The sequence below is a fragment of the Vespa mandarinia genome, chromosome 7 (genome assembly GCF_050613455.1).
Source record: "Vespa mandarinia isolate Hongniang chromosome 7, ASM5061345v1, whole genome shotgun sequence".
In the NCBI taxonomy this organism is placed as follows: domain Eukaryota; kingdom Metazoa; phylum Arthropoda; class Insecta; order Hymenoptera; family Vespidae; genus Vespa; species Vespa mandarinia.
This window is the reverse complement of record NC_140816.1, coordinates 3,398,100-3,415,000: the sequence shown is the minus strand read 5'-3', so window position 1 is coordinate 3,415,000 and position 16,901 is coordinate 3,398,100. Positions and strand designations below refer to the sequence as shown.

Sequence of the window (16,901 nt, the reverse complement as noted above, 5' to 3'; positions counted from 1 at the left end):
GAAGGACGATTTCTAAGTAGACGTACTTATGTATGTATGTATGTATGTATGTATGTATGTATGTACGTATATATGTATGGTATATATATATGGTATGTATGTATGTATGTATGTATGTATGTATGTATGTATATATGTATGGTATATATATATGGTATGTATGTATGTATGTATGTATGTATGTATGTATGTATGTATGTATGTATGTATGTATGTATGTATGTATATATATATACGTTCGTAAATAAGAAACATAAACGAAAGAGCTTGCCTTAGCCAATTTACGCGAACTGAAATTACTCGACGAATTTTGCAGCTTAAATAGTTATAGGTATGTGGCCCCCTTTCCCTTTCGATAATTGAGGTGCACTTTCTTTAAGAATGGTTATAATTTGTGAAAAAAAAAAAAAGAAAGAACAGAAGAAGGAAGAAAAAAAGAAAGAAATTTCCACGTCTTCGAGGAAGTTACATTGTTTATGTCAGAGAAGGTTAATCGATGTTAAGAATGATTAAGAAATTTGAAAAAAGATGAATTCTCATGAGATTTATTATAGCGAATAATATCTATTATGAATTTTTAATATCTATCTAATGAAATAAAATATGTGTGCTCACGTGCGCATATACATTTACAAATAAGACGGATTAAAATTTCGTTTTGATTAATTTTTCGATTTCGTATCGAAAATCGATACGCGTTAGAACGTATTTTGATTTTCGATGGTAACATTATACAAAATAGAATATACGGTTTCTAGAAACGATCAATCATATCCAAAAATTGGTTTTCCAAGGGTAAACGTTTCAGGAAGAATGGCAGCCATATTGTCACATCGTAGAACATCTGCCAGTTTCATCCTCGAATCTACGAAACGAACTACTACGTATATAAGTCGAATAGAATCCAAAAATCAGTTGTATTCTCGAAAGGAATGATCCTGATACTTACAACATTTTCTCTATTTCTATCGATGAAAATAATTCATTCAGAAGATTTTCATGGTGTGCTCAAGTATTATATATATATATATATATGTATATATGTATGTATGTATGTATGTATGTATGTATATATGTATTATATATCTTTTCCGAGAAAGGGCCATTTTTTATTTGGTGTTTCATTTTACACGGTGATATGTCGTATAAAGTAGCACATTATCGAAAGGAAGAAAATTTATCGTTGATTTATTCACGATAATATATATACGTGTGTGTGTATGAGAGAGAGAGAGAGAGAGAGAGAGAGAGAGAGAGACAGAGAGAGAGAGAAAGAGAATAAAAGACTCTCGTAAAATCGGCGACGATTATAAAACGATTTTCAACGAGCTCGCACGAGTAGGTATACCATAACCGCTTGGAGTTTTGTAACTCGCAATTTACACCGGAGAATCCTGTGGTTTTGATCACACGAGCTTTCCCAACGAGACCACATCGTTTTTCGCACGTTCTGAAGTGGGTAGGTATCATAAACGTTACGAGGAGAGATATTATCATCATATATCTTTCTTTTTCTCTCTCTCTCTCTCTCTCTTTCTCACTCACTCTCTCTCTATTTCTCTATATCTCTCTTTCTTGATATATCGGAAGATTAAAAATTTCGAGAAATAAATAAATTCGTTCGTACAAAGTAAACGTAGCCTACGGGCAAATATGCCGTTTCGTGCGATCTCTCTCAACGATGAAAAAACAGAAGGAAGAAAAAAGAAGGAACACAAAATATGAAGAAGAAGATGAGGAAGAAGAAGAAGAAGAAGAAGAAGAAGAAGAAGAAGAAGAAGAAGAAGAAGAAGAAGAAGAAGAAGAGGAGGAGGAGGAGTAGGAGAATTGCGTGTTTTTTTCGATAGATTGCGGTCGTTTTAAGGAAATAAGGTCCAGCCAGCCGGTCCTCTCTCTTCTAGGATAACCGTCTAGTTCTTCTCCTTTCCCTCAGAAAGAGGACAAATTAGGATGGCATTTTCGTGGGGCATCCGGTGTGCTGCTCCCAGGTAAAGCCTCTTAAAGGTTCGCATAAAAAGGCCTTCTTGCTTCTCTCTCTCTCTCTCTCTCTCTCTCTATATATATATATATATATATATATATATATATATATGTCTCTCTATTTTTCTCTTGGTTCAGTGTGATCCCCTGAAAGGGATTCAAAGATTTTTGCGACAAACTCCCAGTTCGATAGTCACTACCAGTTCGCAGTCCATTGTTGTCCTTGAAAATGTCAACGGTGGCGACCCTTGAGAAAAGACTCTTTTACTACTTTTTACTTTGTCAATCTCCCCCCCTCCTCCCTCCCCCTTCACTTTCGCCCATCTATTCCAACGAGGAATCGGATTATCGGATTACCGATCGTAAAAGTGAAGTGGACCGATGTTGAAAAGGAAAACCGGAAAACGATGTCACTCGAATGTTCTATCGTGAGTTTGACAGGTGTAACTGGCCTGTCGAAGTATTAAATATTAGGTATCATTCGATAGATGATACCTTACGTGTTGATAGAGCAACAGCAGGAGAAAGAGAGAAAGAGAGAGAGATAGAGATAGAAGAATGCTTTTTAACTTTTCAATAAAAGTCGATTTACTCTATATCATAATTGATAGTTGATGGAAGATAAGATCGTTAATAATTTCTTGAATATGATCGAAGTTCTTATACGTATGCAGATACAAAATAAGGAAAGGACAAAGAGGGATATGGAAGTAGAATATGTATGGAAAGCTTTCGTTACGGTAACATATAGATAGATAGATAGATAGATAGAGAGAGACAGAGAGAGAGATATTATGTCAATAAATAAGAAGAGAAGGGTGCCACGACTTTGCTTCGTGAATTAGTGAAAATCATTCGTAGAATAAGAACTCGTCGATCGATGTATATGTATATATATATATATATATATATATATATATATATATATACGAAGGTATTAAGTATTGACATATTATCGATTGAGTTTGAGAAATAACCATTGGTCATGTCGATTCTCTTGAGTGTGGTACGAATAAACGGGTCGTTACGAAATTAAAAAAAAAAAAAAAAAAAAAAAAAGAAGAGAGAAAAGAGAGAAAAGAAAAAGAAAATAAATGAATCGACAGCTCAATTTCAAAAAAGAAAAAAGAAAAAGAAGAAGAAAAAGGAAAAAAAATGAGACTAGCGAATGTAAAGGGAAACAATAACGTACGAATAGGATCGATGAAAAATTCGATAAAAAAAATTTCGAAAGTACGTAAGATCCTTCTTACGACGTGTGAAAGAGAGAGAGAAAGAGATAGTGTATATGTGTGCGTGTGTGTGTGTGTGTGTGTACTATCTTCGCACGTATCTTCCCATTGGATTGGATCGAGAGGAAGTCGGCATCGTGTTTCCTACTCACGCATCCTGTCAAGTGGATCCTCTAGGAGGCACAAAGGAGATCAGACAAATAATTGGCTCCTAGGGTGCACAGGTAGGAAGGAGGGAGGATCCTCTGTCCGTTTCATTTTTGAAAACCTTACGCAAGGACCATTGTCCCGAAGGACACTCGATACATTTAGGAGGAATACTTCGATAGAGAAGGAAATAAAAGGGCAAATCTTTTTCTTTAAGGCTATATAAACAATTTTATAAATTGTTGGGGACATTGTTACTATTTTCGATTTTTAGATAGATCTTTAGATCTTAGATATTATCTAAGATCTCGAAGATATCTTTTTTCCTTGTTCTTTTTTTTTTTTTTGTGGATTAAGCAACGTAATTATCCTTTACGTTAATGATTATAATTAAATTTCTTGATTTAAGGGCGAATAATTATTCCTGCTTTTTTTTTTTCTTTTTGTTTTTTATCATCGTGAGATTTATTTTCAAACTCGATATGAAACTTAAAGAGAAAGAGGGAGAGAGAGAGAGAGAGAGAGAGAGAGAAAGAGAGAGAGAGAGAGAGAGAGAGCGATGGACGAAGTAGAAGGAAAAAAACAGATTTCTGGTTACTTAATAAATATACTCGCCTTTCACTTCGGTGTCTACAGATTTTAATTACTTTTTTAGGTCGACTCGTAAATCATTCCGACGGGAGTGCGCGTTCTTCCTGCCGAGTCATAAAATAAAGAGTTCATGCTAAGACGTAGAGAACAACTTTGAACACGTGTCGTCGAGGTTGGAAAAGGATTCAGTGTGTCATTCGATTCATTTCGAGAAAAGACGGAGAGAATAAGTAGAGAGAGAGAGAGAGAGAGAGAGAGAGAGAGAGAGAGAGAGAGAGAGAGAGAGACAGAGAGAAAAGGAAATGGAAAGAAGTCTTTAAGAATCGCCGCTTCTGTCAAAACAGGTCGGATAATCCGGGATGATCGTGGGGACTTATCTGAAAATCTAGTCGATAATAATGGACCTAAGCTTCTATGTTACTTTTGCTGAAACTTTTTTTTTCTTTTTTTTTTTTTCTTTTTTTTTTTTTTGGAAAAGGAAAAATAAAGAAAGAAGTTCTCCTCCGTGACGATAATCGGATATCGGCATTGACGAAAAATTATAATAGTTAATTAGCTGACATTGAAAGAAATTGATTTCATTTATATTTTTAATTGTATGTAAACGTAGAATGAATACTTCGATCGTGTAAACGTCAAAAATCTTGTTTCGACGTGAATGTAGATAACTAAGATCGTAATCCTAAGATAAGAATATTAAAATGTTATAAGATTAATCGATCAGAGATCTCGTTTAAAAGATGAACGAAAAGAGTCAAAGATGGAAGTTATCTTGTAGATATTAGAAATGGTGCGACACCTCTTTTCAAAATGGCCACTAATTTGTCCCACCGACAAGATCTTTTATCGATACTTCGTGTAAGGGTACCGTCGAAAGGCGACGGGTAGCAATGATTGATCCTAAAAATCGATCTCTCTTTTCTACCTGCTCAACTAGAGGATTAAGATCCCTATCGGAAAGAAGATAAAACGATCTATCGATCTAAAGTAGAAGGCATATCGGGGATAACTCTTCTTTTTTTTTTCTTTTTTTTCTTTTTCCTAGAAATCTATCGTACCCATTTCGATGATCCATTAATGTTAGATAAACTTACGAATAAAAAAAGAAAAAGAAAAAGAAACAAAAATGGGAAGGTAAACGATGGACGAGTCATTTAATAAATTACAAATAATAATCAAATGGGAATAGTTGTAAAGTACGTAAACTACGTTCTCTGGATAAATTCTTAATCCTAATCTAATAAATTATCTAATAAAGACGTGAGGAATGTTTTATTAATAAGAGAAAGAAGGAAAGAAAGAAAGAAAGAAAGAAAAAAAGAAAGACAAAAAACCGATCGGCCTGAGACTCACCACATGTCCATGAGCGGGTGACTTGGCGATGGATTGCAGCTGCGGATAAAGTTGACCAGCCGCGGCTGGTGTCATGTCGGTCAGCATGTCGTTTAGGTCCTTCGACACTTGGACCGAATGTTCAAGCGACTCGTTATTTTTCACCAGGGCGTTGCGTCTTTTTCCTCCCTCCCTCCCTCTCCCTCTCTCTCTTTCTCTCTCTCTCTCTCTCTCTCTCCTATCTATCTATCTATCTAACTCTTTCTTTCTTTCTCTCGCTCTCTCCCTCTCTCTCTCTCTCTCTCTCTCTCTCTCTCTCTCTCTCTCTCTCTCTCTCTCTCTCTCTCTCTCTCTCTCTATCTATCTATCTCTTTTTCTCTTTTTTTTTCTTTAGCAAGGCAAAAAAAAAAACGTCGTCTTGTCCTTTCGTCGCGTTCGTTATTTTTTTTTTCCTTTTTCTTTCTTTTTCTTTTTCTTTTTTTCTTTCTCGCGAAACGTCAAAACACCAGCACACGAAAATCACGGCCGACGACGACGACAACGACGACAACGACGAGGACGATGATGATGATGATGATGATGACGACGACGATAAAAACTACGACGAAGACGAAAACGAAGGAACAACGACGGCAAAAGATTGCCGTACGATAACGTGAACGAACGGTACCTCCCGAAGACTCCGTGTGTGAATCGGCACGGGCTGAAGGAGCTGAGTGTTGCGTGTACCGTCGGAAAAAAAGCTTAACTCGAGCTGGTTGAAGGAACCGGTTAACGTGGTTCCCGCTCTTCGCCCCGTGACAGACTGCCGGCCAACCGATCGGCTTTCCCCGATCACGGCCGGGGGAATGGTGCACGTAGACGGAGGAGGTGTAATAGAGTAGGTTGGAGAAGCCGGCTTTGGAGATGCCCCGGGCGAGGACGCAGTGGGCGTTCCAACGGAACTAGAACCCGGCCAAATGGGCGGTACCTGAACCTTGTTGGGTCCACGCCTACGTGCGTGTACAAGCTCCGCCTTATTATACAGCATTACCTTACCATTCCCAACTCTACCCGATATCCCTACCAGTGAACTTTATCGAACCCCCATCCCCCCCACTTGGTAACATCGTCCAACCTCTTTCCATCTCCCTTGCGCATTCTCATCCGATCCCACTCTTCTTTTTCCCTCTTGCACGAACGAGAGTCGACTTATTCGTCAAAATGCGCGCGCATCACCCTGAGTCGTCACTGCCGCCGCCGTCGCCGTCGTTGTCGTCGTCGTCGTCGTCGTTGTTCTTCGTTCTCTTTGGAAAGGGAAGGGGCACGCGCGACGAACACTCGACTTGCTTTGCTTGCTTGCTTGCTTACTTGCTTGCTTGCTCGTTCGTTCTCTTACTAACTCTGTATATATTTCTCTCTGTCTCCTTTTTTTCTCCTTGTCCTTCTCGTATTCGCTGTTTCAGTCACTACTGCGTTCGTCCCGCTTGTTCGATCGACTCCTCTCCTTCGTCATCGTTCCTTACTTCGCGGATCGAGCCACTCTACGTGACCCGGAGCCCTCCTATCGGCGTTCACCCATGGTAACGGTATGCCTGTCATTGTTATTTAAATATCGACGCACCAAACCACGTCCCGTTATTATTTCTCGACGATGGGAATGCCCTGAGTAGTAGTACTAGTAGTAATAGTAGTAGTAATAGTAATAGTAATAGTAGTAGGTAGATAGGTAGATAGATATTTACGTACGACACGTTAAACTTTTCCTTTGATATTTTAATGGAATTTTAACCTGTATATAAAGTTAATGTACCATTTTGTAAGGTATAATAATAATAATAATAATAATAATAATAATAATAATAATAATAATAATAATAATAATAATAATAATGATGATGATGATGACGAAATATCCTGCTCGGTATGGAAAACTATTAGAATCTTGGATATCATAATGCCGCCGCTGGTACAGCCGCCGTCTTCTCGAACGATCCGCGTAAAATTTGCCCGAGAGAATCGCCGGTATATATCGTCTCGTCTCGCGCCTAATGCGATTTTAATCGCAGAGTTTGAATTTCAAATGCTTATCGACTACGTCTTATAAAGCGGAACGCTCTCAGTAAAATATACGACGAAGAAGGAACCAATTATCATTCTTCTAGTCAGTGGCGTCTTCCCCGTTGACTTTTTTATATTTAATGTCGATCGTGTATGTATGTTTGATCGATTATAGCGATTATCAGAAAGTCATTATGTTTCATTGAAAATAGATAGAATTAGAAACATTAGAATTGCAATGGTAATGGAAAGAGATTGAAAGAAGAAAAAATTCAAAGGGAAGAAAATCAAGAAGTACGAAGAACGGCCACGACTTCTTTTTACCTTATTATTTTATTTATTTATTTCTTTTATTATTATTATTATTATTATTATTATTATTATTATTATTATTATTATTATTATTATTATTATTATTATTATTATTATTATTATTATTATTATTATTATTATTTCTTTTTTTTTTTTGAAGTGGAATAAGGGATGAACGAATGAAACGAAAAAAAAAATGAAAGAAAAAAAAGAAGAAAAAAATTAGGCAAGGCATATCATGCTAATTCGATTCGAATTAGAATTAGAGGCGAGAATAAATAGAAGATAAGGGTCTACGCCAGTGATCCGGTCGCGACTTGGACGAACGCGTCAGGCTCGCATTAGGACCTAATTTTCCATAATGGAAGAAGACTGCGGCGCCACTGCGGCGGGACGAGCATCTAATCGCGGTCCATTCATAACCACGCTCTTCGTGCTTCTTCGTCTCACAATAACGTAAGGAGTAAGCACAAGGACTATATGTCGCGGTCGAGATTTCTACGGACAATTTTCGCATTAATATCTTGCCAATGGCGATCGTCATCAATTTCTTAATGTTCGACCATAGTAAGTTGGTGATAAGTAAGTAAGTAAGTAAGTAAATAAAATAGGTATTACGTCAACTAGTTCACGTCTAGTTGCAATCGAGCAAAAAGAAATAAAAAAAAAAAAAAAAGGGTATAATAAAACGAGCGACGATATATTATTGACGATATACATATATCGTAGTAAACCATTTTAACGATCGAAAGAAATTTCGAAGAGGTTAACGTGATTCCGTAATTATTCTCTCCTTACTTCTCCCCATATCTCTATCTCTATCTTTCTCTCCCATCTTATTACTCACCTTCCATTCTCGATGCGTGAGAAATCGAAAACATAATTTTCGATGATAAAACACGGCACCTCGGAATGAGCCGATTTCCGTTCGAATCTCACGCGACGGTACAATACAGGAAGAAAGGGCAATCTCGAAAAGAGAAAAAAAATTATTTCGCGGAACGAGGGCGATCGGGTTTTCTTCTCTCTCTCTCTCTCTCTCTTTTTTTTTATTTTTTCTCTCTCTTTCTCTTTCTCTCTCTAAGCACGTAGTTTCAAGGAGGCGATGATGCGTAGATCGCGTGCTATCGTACCACAAAAGGTGCGATCCACCCTTAAAGTAGGACAGGGCGATAGGAAAAGTGTGATAGTGTGCGATCGTGTCAATCTGTGGTAGTAACCCGGAACAAGGGATGTTTTACAACGAGAGGCACGAATCGAACGCGCGCCGCCTTTTAACGTCGACTACCAAAGCCGATGCTCGTTGGACCGTGCGAAGCAAACGCTTACGTAATATCCGCGAGGGTGGCTTTTGTCGAACGTCGAAAGCGCGCGCCTAGCAGCGCGATATCACGGAAAATCGCATTCAATGAACCTTCACTGCTTTTGCAATCCATTCTCATGGGAATGCTTGTATATCTATGTACGTATATATGTATGGTATATATGTATGGTATGTATGTATGTATGTATGTATGTATGTATGCGTGTGTATGTTTGTGTGAGTGTCTGGAAAACGAAGTGAACGTTGAAGAAGGATAATGTGCATTCTTCGAGGGGTAAGGGTGAAAAAAAGAGGAGAAGGAAGAAAGAGAAAGAAAGGAAGAAAAAAATAAAAGATCTCCTTTCTCCCGATGATCATCTTGAAATTGCAATGTTAAGAATATTTACGTAAGAATAATGACGAATGTTAGAGCTCTAAAAGATTGTAAAAACTAGTCGTTAAAAACACGGTTATATCTATCTGAAAGGATAATAACGGCGTTTGGCACTAATTGCCATGTGTACTTTTCATGGAAATTATTACCGGTGGATAGAAAGAGAGAGCGCTTGGTCTTTTATAGTTGTTGATATTAAATGATAGAAAGAGAGAGAGAGAGAGAGAAAGAGAAAGAAAATTTATATAGTTAGATATTTATCTTACTATAGTTTTAGCATTAGATATATCTAATCGTACTTATATAAATGAAAGTATATATTCTAAAGGTAAAATTACTTCTATTAAAAGCTTAGATGTATTAAAGAAGAATTCAACGACTTCCGTGATTCCGATCGATTCGATATCGGACGTTCGAAAGCCGATGAATCGGCGATCGTTACTCGAGTGCAGGGTTGAAAGGGAAAATGGGACCGGGGGACCCCTTCACGGGGGCGGTTAATGACAGGGCGGCCTTGTGGAGCGAAAATGGCCCGCGTCGAGACTTGAGTGGAAAAGAGAGAGAAAGAAAGAAAGAGATAAAGAGAGGAAGAGAGAGAGATAGAGAGAGAGAAAGAGGAAGAGAGGAAGAGAGAGAGAGAGAGATAGAAAGAGAAAGAGAGAGCCTCTTTATACAGCCATGTGGCCATCGGGAGTTGCTGATGGACTAATAATTACCTCGGGAAGAAGCATCGTATAAAGCCGAAGCCAAGACCATCCGAAAATGAAGATTCACCTTCAGCAGCTTGTAGATGAACAGTGAACTTGTTCGCGTTCCTACCAAGTAGATATACCTAACAATGTGTACGCATACATGTAAGTACCCACCTTGAGAGAACCCTTAATCACTACTCGATCCGTTAACTTCGATCGATCATCGATCTCTCTCGTACCTTTTATTATTCTTTTTTTTTTTCTTTTTATTTTTCTTTCTTTTTTTCTTTTTTTCTTTTCCTTTTTCTTCCTTTCGTTTCTTTCGAATAATACGTGGCGTCAACGAATGTCAGGAAAAGGAGGAAGAGAAAAATAAATAAATTAATTAAATAAAAAAGATAGAGAGAGAGAGAAAGAGGGAGAGAGAGAGAGAGAGAGAGAGACAAAAGATACCATTTCGTTTGTTAATATGAATTACGTGATATTTCGTGCCCGTAAAATCCATTAAATCGGTGCATCGATTCATACGGAATCATCGATTGTTAAAAACACGCCACAAACATTATTGTGTCAGCTCTGTCACAAAGTTCCATAAATCAAACGCTTGCATACGGTTTGTCCACAATAGATAGAAAGAAAGAGAGAGAAAGCAAACTTCAACAAATGCATATAAGTATACCTACATATACAGGTATTCTTTGAAGAAAGCCGAGCACACCTGTTTAATTTATGGCACGCAACTTTCGATGCGACCTTAAAGCTTCTCTCATGCTCTTCTTTTTTTCTTCTTTCTTTTTTCTTTTCTCTCTCTCTTTCTCTTTCTCTCTCTTTCTCTCTCTCTCTCTCTCTCTCTCTCTCTCTCTCTCTCTCTCTCTCTCTCTCTCTCTCTCTCTTACTCTCTCATCCGTGATTATCGACGATGTTCGAAGACTTAAAAGTTTTCTCTTGTAAAAGATATAACGGTGGTATCCTATAATCTTCTTCCGTTGTTTTTCTTTTTGTATTTCTTTTTTTCTTTTATTATTATTATTATTATTATTATTATTATTATTATTATTATTATTGTTATTATTATTATTATTATTATTATTATTATTATTATTATTATTATTATTTTTATCCTTCCTCTTTCCTTATTCTAATCGATCAATTCCTAAATTGTGAGCCAGCTAATTGTACACCTCTTGGAGTTGAGAAAAAAAAAAAAAAAGAAAAAGAAAAAAGAAAAATAAATAAAGAAAGAAAAAAAATGGCCTTCCCCGTATGAAACTATTCATACTAGTCATTAAATACTAAGAGACGACATATCGAGCATATGGATTATACAACAAGTTTAACAAGAATTTCGCATGTAATTTGAGAAAGCGATAATGATATTTCTAAGAGTATATCGCGAGATATTATTTTTATACGGTTTAAGATATCTAATCGATCTTACTGTCCTATCGAAGCAGATATTTATTAAAAGCTAACGTTTCACGAGAAAATATCTGAGGAAGAAAGAAGAAAAAAGAAAAAAAAAAAAAAAGAAAAAGGCAAAAGGAAGAGAAAAATGTAAGAAAGGAAGCTCTGAGACTGAGATTTAATGGCTCGCGTACATAGGAGAAACGAACGCTATCTGTGGATGGTGGTTCATGTTTTTGCTCATGTTTCTCGTTTGCTCTTTAAAACCTGGTATATATTACTTGTACCACCACCCTCGTCGTATCCCTTCAATACAACCATACAACTCTTCTTCCCGTACAACCGATATCCCTGAGACGTCTCTTATCCTCTTAGATTTATGGAGTGTTTCTAATGCAAAAGATAGTCACGATCCTTCAAGCTCGTCGTCGTTGACGTCCACGCACTCGCAAATCGAAAACTCTTTATAAATCCTCACGAGCCTTAGTTAATGACACTGATCGTTTTAAGAACAAGTCCCGAGGACGTTTACTTTTATTAAAGGATTACTTCTCTCTCTTTCTCTCTCTCTCTCTCTCTCTCTCTCATAGTTTTTCTTTCTTTTTTATTTCTTTTTATTTTTTTGATAAACTTCAAAAAATGATCTCGACGATTCTCGGAGAAAAATCGAATATCAAGAATGAATTATTTAAGAAGAAAGCGTGAAAAATTAATGATAAAGGTGGAAACAATTAGTCCGGTGAAGGACCCCTGACAAATTCACGCGCATGTTCCTTGGAAGTTGAGATTGCAAAATGACGTGCAAACTGAGGGACGCCCTCGTCCGCCTCCTGGCAATACGGTAATCACTATAATTACGTATCGAGCCCTTATATTAATATCCCCTAGCCACATCTCTCTCTCTCTCTCTCTCTCTCTCTCTCTCTTTCTCTCTCTTTCTCTCTCTTTCTTCCGCTACTGCTTTCATTTCATCTCTCTCTTTTTCTCTCTCTTTTTCTTTCTTTCTTTTTTTTTCTTTTCTCTTTCTCTCTCCTTCGCATATCTTCGAGATCACAAAACTGACATTTTTCCAATCTTTCACAGTATGTCAATTCTAATTTTAAATTGCTAAGAAAAGAACTAACTGTCTTCTGATAATGAACGATACGAAAATATATCAAATTTTTTATTGAACGTTATCTCTAGGTATTAACTTAGTAACTAGGTATTAACTAACGAGATTTAAACTCGCCTTTAAAAACTTAAGTAACTTATATCCTACGTGTTTAAAGCACATGCGTAGGCAATAACTACGTCATTGAATCTCGGTTAGTCGGTGCACTTATAACTGTTTGGCGTTTAACCTCCTACGTATATCGATTTCTCTTTGTCTGTTCTTTTCTTTTTATTTTTTTTTTATTTTTTTTTATCTTTTTTTTTTGTTTTCATTTTTTTTTTTTCCTTTTTTCATTTCAATACGACGACGTGGCTCGTTTAACGACTAATGTACTCGCTGATGGACTATCTTATCATATTATCACTCCTCTTTTCTGACTAATACTCGAATATTGTAATAAATCAACGACAAGAGAAGCTGCAATTGACGATAAAAAAAAAGGAAAAAAGAAGAAAAAATAGAAGAAGAGAAAAATTATCAACGTCAAAAAAAAAAGAAAAAAAAAAAAGGAAAATTATCGAACGGAGAAAGAAAATAATTGTATAACTATATATTATATTTGATTTATCGAATAATCGACGATATATCCTCGAATCCCTTCAAAATTTCCTTATATTTTTCCCCGACACTGTTGCTCCCGATACTGTTATCAAATCGAATTGGAAGATTCCGATTGACAATCGGATAAATCGGATAAATCGGATTACGCACGACAGCCGGTCGAATTGGCAGTGCGTTTAGGAGAATCATTGCTACGTAAAGGCATCGTATTGGTCGCTTTAGACGTCGGGAGATGAACAATTAACGAAGGGACGTACCCGAACCGCCCAGGACGTCGAAGCCGAAGGGCGCCGATCTGTTCGATAAAGATCTGTCAAATATTGGGCAGTAACTTGCCTTCCGTAAACTTTAGATCGTGGCCTTTGAAATTTCCCGCGAAAGAAAAAAGAGGAATCATTCGTATGATTATTATTATTATTGTTATTATTATTGTTATTATTATTGTTATTATTATTGTTATTATTATTATGATTATGATTATTATTATTATTATTATTATTATTATTATTATTATTATTATTATTATTATTATTATATTATTATTATTATTATTATTATTATTATTATTGAATGATAGATCGTTTTTTTTATTTCTTTCTTTTTTTAAGGAAACGTTTTTTCTTTTTTTTTCTTTTTTTCTCTTAGATATAACATCTTCGAAAAGGAAAAAAAGAAAAGAAATTATCTGAGTGAATAATTTCTATCGCAATTCGCATGCATTTATAAAAAAAAAACAAAAAAAAACTTTTACCACAAAACAAATAATTATCAAATAGATAATAATTACATCGAAGTGTAAAAACTTCGACTTACTTCGCATTACCTCTAAATATTCCGTATCAGTCGAGGAAACGTGATTCTGTTGGGAAGTCGTCGGCACCATAGCCATAACGTTCTGCGGATGAGCCGGATGCGGATATTGGTAAGCGCAATTCATATCGGATGTTTCAAATCCAATGAACTGCACTTGAACTTCTACTTGTAATCTCGTAATAGTTCCTTTTATTCGATCGTTCCCGACGAACGAATGTTTTTCTTCCGAAAACAGCGCCACTTTATCTCACAAAATGTTTGTCTGTTTTTTTTCTTTTCTTTTTCTTTTTTTCTAATTTAAGTTTTCTTTCTCTTTTCTCCCTTTTTCTTGTTTTCTTTTCTTAATGTTCTTTCTTTCCTTTTTTTTTTTTTTTTTTCTTCTTTTGTTTAAATCCAAAAGCAACGTCAGACGACACCTCGATAAAACGATGATAATTAATGTCTACACGTCTACGTCATCATTGTTTCGGACACATAGTCGTTAGATTCGTATGATAAATTTTTTCGAACGAAGTCCACGATCCTTAATACGATCTAGATACTATCCGTTTGGATCTATTTACGTCTTGATCTATACTCTCATCGTCGATCGAGTAAACGAGATAATAATACTTGGTAGTATTAAGTACACGGAAGGTAGGAGGTAACAATTAGCGAAGGTACGGCGAATATGTGCGGTCTGCGAGGACCAACAATTATAACTGAGCTTTTTCGTCCCCCACGCGAAGCCAAGAGAGAAGAGGAGCCGCCGACAGGAGGACGGAGGGCGGATCTTTCGCTCTTTCTCTCTCTTTCTCTCTCTTTCTTTAGCTCTCTCTTTCTCTCTCTCTCTCTCTCCTTTTCTCTCTTTCTCCTTTTATCTTTCTCTTTCTTTCCTGTTCAGTCCGACACGCACGACCGAGTACTTCTGTGTGCGTGCGAAAGAGAGTGCGTGAGTGGCCAGGGTCGTCCTGAAGGAACATCGAGGAACGCGTTACCACCGTCGAAGGTGTTGGCTGGTGGGGAAGCCCGCCCTCGCACCCCCTCCTCATCCTCCATCTCCTTCTTCTCCTTCTTCTCCTCTTTTCGAAGTATCCACCTCGCGATTGTCTAATCCGCGTGCCAACCCTAACGAACTCCTCTCTCTCTCTCTCTCTCTCTTTCTCTCTCTCTCTCTCACTCTTTCTCCCTCTCTCTCTCTCTCTCTCTCTCTCTCTCTCTCTCTCTCTCTCTCTCTCTCTCTCTCTCTCTCTCTCTCTCTCTCTCTCTCTCTTTCTATCCCTTCCTACTTGAAGAACTCTAAGGCTTCTCGTGCTCCCTCCATCGCTACACCGACTGCACTTTCGACCAATTAAAACGCGCTGCCGGTCACGTGGCTCGACCCCGCGAACACCGATACTCATCGTCTTCTTGCCTTTCTTCTTACCGTCCTTGTTCCTCCTAAACCTTTTTATTCTCTTTTATTCTTTACTTTGCTGCTTCTTATTCTTATTCTTCTTCTTCTTCTTTCTTTTTCTTCTTGTACTTTTTCTACTTCTATTTCTACTTTTACTTCTTCTTCTTTTTCTTCTTTTCTTTCCCCGACAATGCCGCAAAAGGTCTCCGCGCGTATTGTGCATTAGCGTGGGAGACAAGGATAATAATCCGTAAGGGACACACGTTCACTGATGAAAATCTCTTTTCGCGGGAGAATTTCAATTAGCAACTTATCCATTGGCAACGAACTCATTTGACGGAGTTAATAACTTTTTGAACTAATTCTGTTACATTGAAAGTTTATAACCTGTTTCGATTATCGGCGTGACTTTATGGTAGACACTTATTGAATTCAGATCTGATCGATCGGATAATGTAACGTAATCATTGGTCTACTCTGTCAATTCTTTACTCTTTTATTCGTGAGTTTCTTTTTTTTTTCTTTCTTTCTTTCATTCTTTCTTTCTTTTTTCCTCCTATCGGCCGATAAATCTTGACCGGTTGATCAACCACATAAAGGCGACATGATTATCACTGTACCGGTAATTAAAGTCATTAACGTCGTACGATACTGCACGTTTAAGTAATAATTTAGAAAGGTGTGTACTTACTTTTCTCTCTCATTCTCTCTCTCTCTCTTTCTCTTTTATAAGACGGCATAAATTCAGTGTTACGATGCAATTTTCTCGACGCACCACGTGGCGAGACTGCCGCTGCTCCGGAATACCTTACTCGTACCTCCTTTCTCGGTGTTTCGACCAATTAAAACTCTCCGCGGTCACGTGACCGCGAGCTCAAGTCACGTGACGCGATGGCAGCAACCATCGGCGAAAAAACAATACGATCTTCTCCGAGCTTCCTCCGAATCTTCTTCGTTCTTCTTTCGAGTATATATATATATATATATATTGCTCCCTTTTTCTTTCTTTTTTATTCTTTTTTTTCTCTTTTCTTTCTTTCAATATTATTCTCACTCGCTTTGTCCTATTGATTTTTTACTTCTTTAAGGAATTTCTATCTCGTCTCGACATATTGACGAAAAAGAGAGAAAGAGAGAGAGAGAGAGAGAGAGAGAGGGAGGGAGAAATAAAAAGAAGAGATAGTAGTTAATCCGATTGATATTAAATAATATAATCCCATAAACGAACGATTAATAATTGAATATCTTACGATTTCGATCTTTCCTCGATCTCTTCGCGTATCTTCTGACGTAAGAACGTTTTATTATAATGTGACATTTAAACGGGGATTGCCGGAGGTCGTTGTTGCTTTCTATTTCCACATCTCACGAGGTATTCATAAGGCAGCTGCAAAACTGTTAAAGCGTTTACGTTATCGTTTGAGATAGAATAATTATATTTTTTTAATATACCAAAGAATTTTTCAACGACGCTCTAACGAATTTTTCGATTTACTTTTTGAATAAGTATCTTGTCAGAAGTGTATATATCTCATCTCATCGAATTGTTCGAAATGAAAGCGCGTTTGC

At 37.0% G+C, this 16,901-nt stretch overlaps 2 protein-coding genes across 5 annotated transcripts in view; both read right to left on the bottom strand.

Moving 5' to 3' along the window:
• LOC146872878 (uncharacterized) overlaps nt 1-5,012 on the bottom strand; it is a 13,093-nt gene extending 8,081 nt beyond the window's left edge. The window contains exons 1-2 of the mRNA XM_085658334.1: nt 5,009-5,012; nt 1,729-1,922 (exon numbers count right to left, since the gene is read on the bottom strand). Of these exons, the coding sequence (XP_085514460.1) occupies nt 1,729-1,922; nt 5,009-5,012 (198 nt within the window). The remainder of the gene's footprint in view (nt 1-1,728; nt 1,923-5,008) is intronic.
• The window catches only part of Sp1 (transcription factor Sp8), a 108,656-nt gene that overhangs the window by 24,280 nt on the left and 67,475 nt on the right, over nt 1-16,901 (bottom strand). Inside the window, exon 1 of one of the 4 annotated variants that reach the window (XM_035863912.2) lies at nt 13,968-14,222. The exons of 1 other annotated variant lie outside the window; for it this stretch is intronic. In XM_035863912.2, the coding sequence (XP_035719805.1) occupies nt 13,968-14,081 (114 nt within the window). In that variant the 5' untranslated portion in view covers nt 14,082-14,222. Of the gene's footprint in view, nt 1-5,303; nt 5,553-5,952; nt 6,313-13,967; nt 14,223-16,901 lie in introns of those variants that run through there. 2 more of the 4 variants (XM_085658128.1, XM_035863913.2) reach the window with 2 other exon arrangements.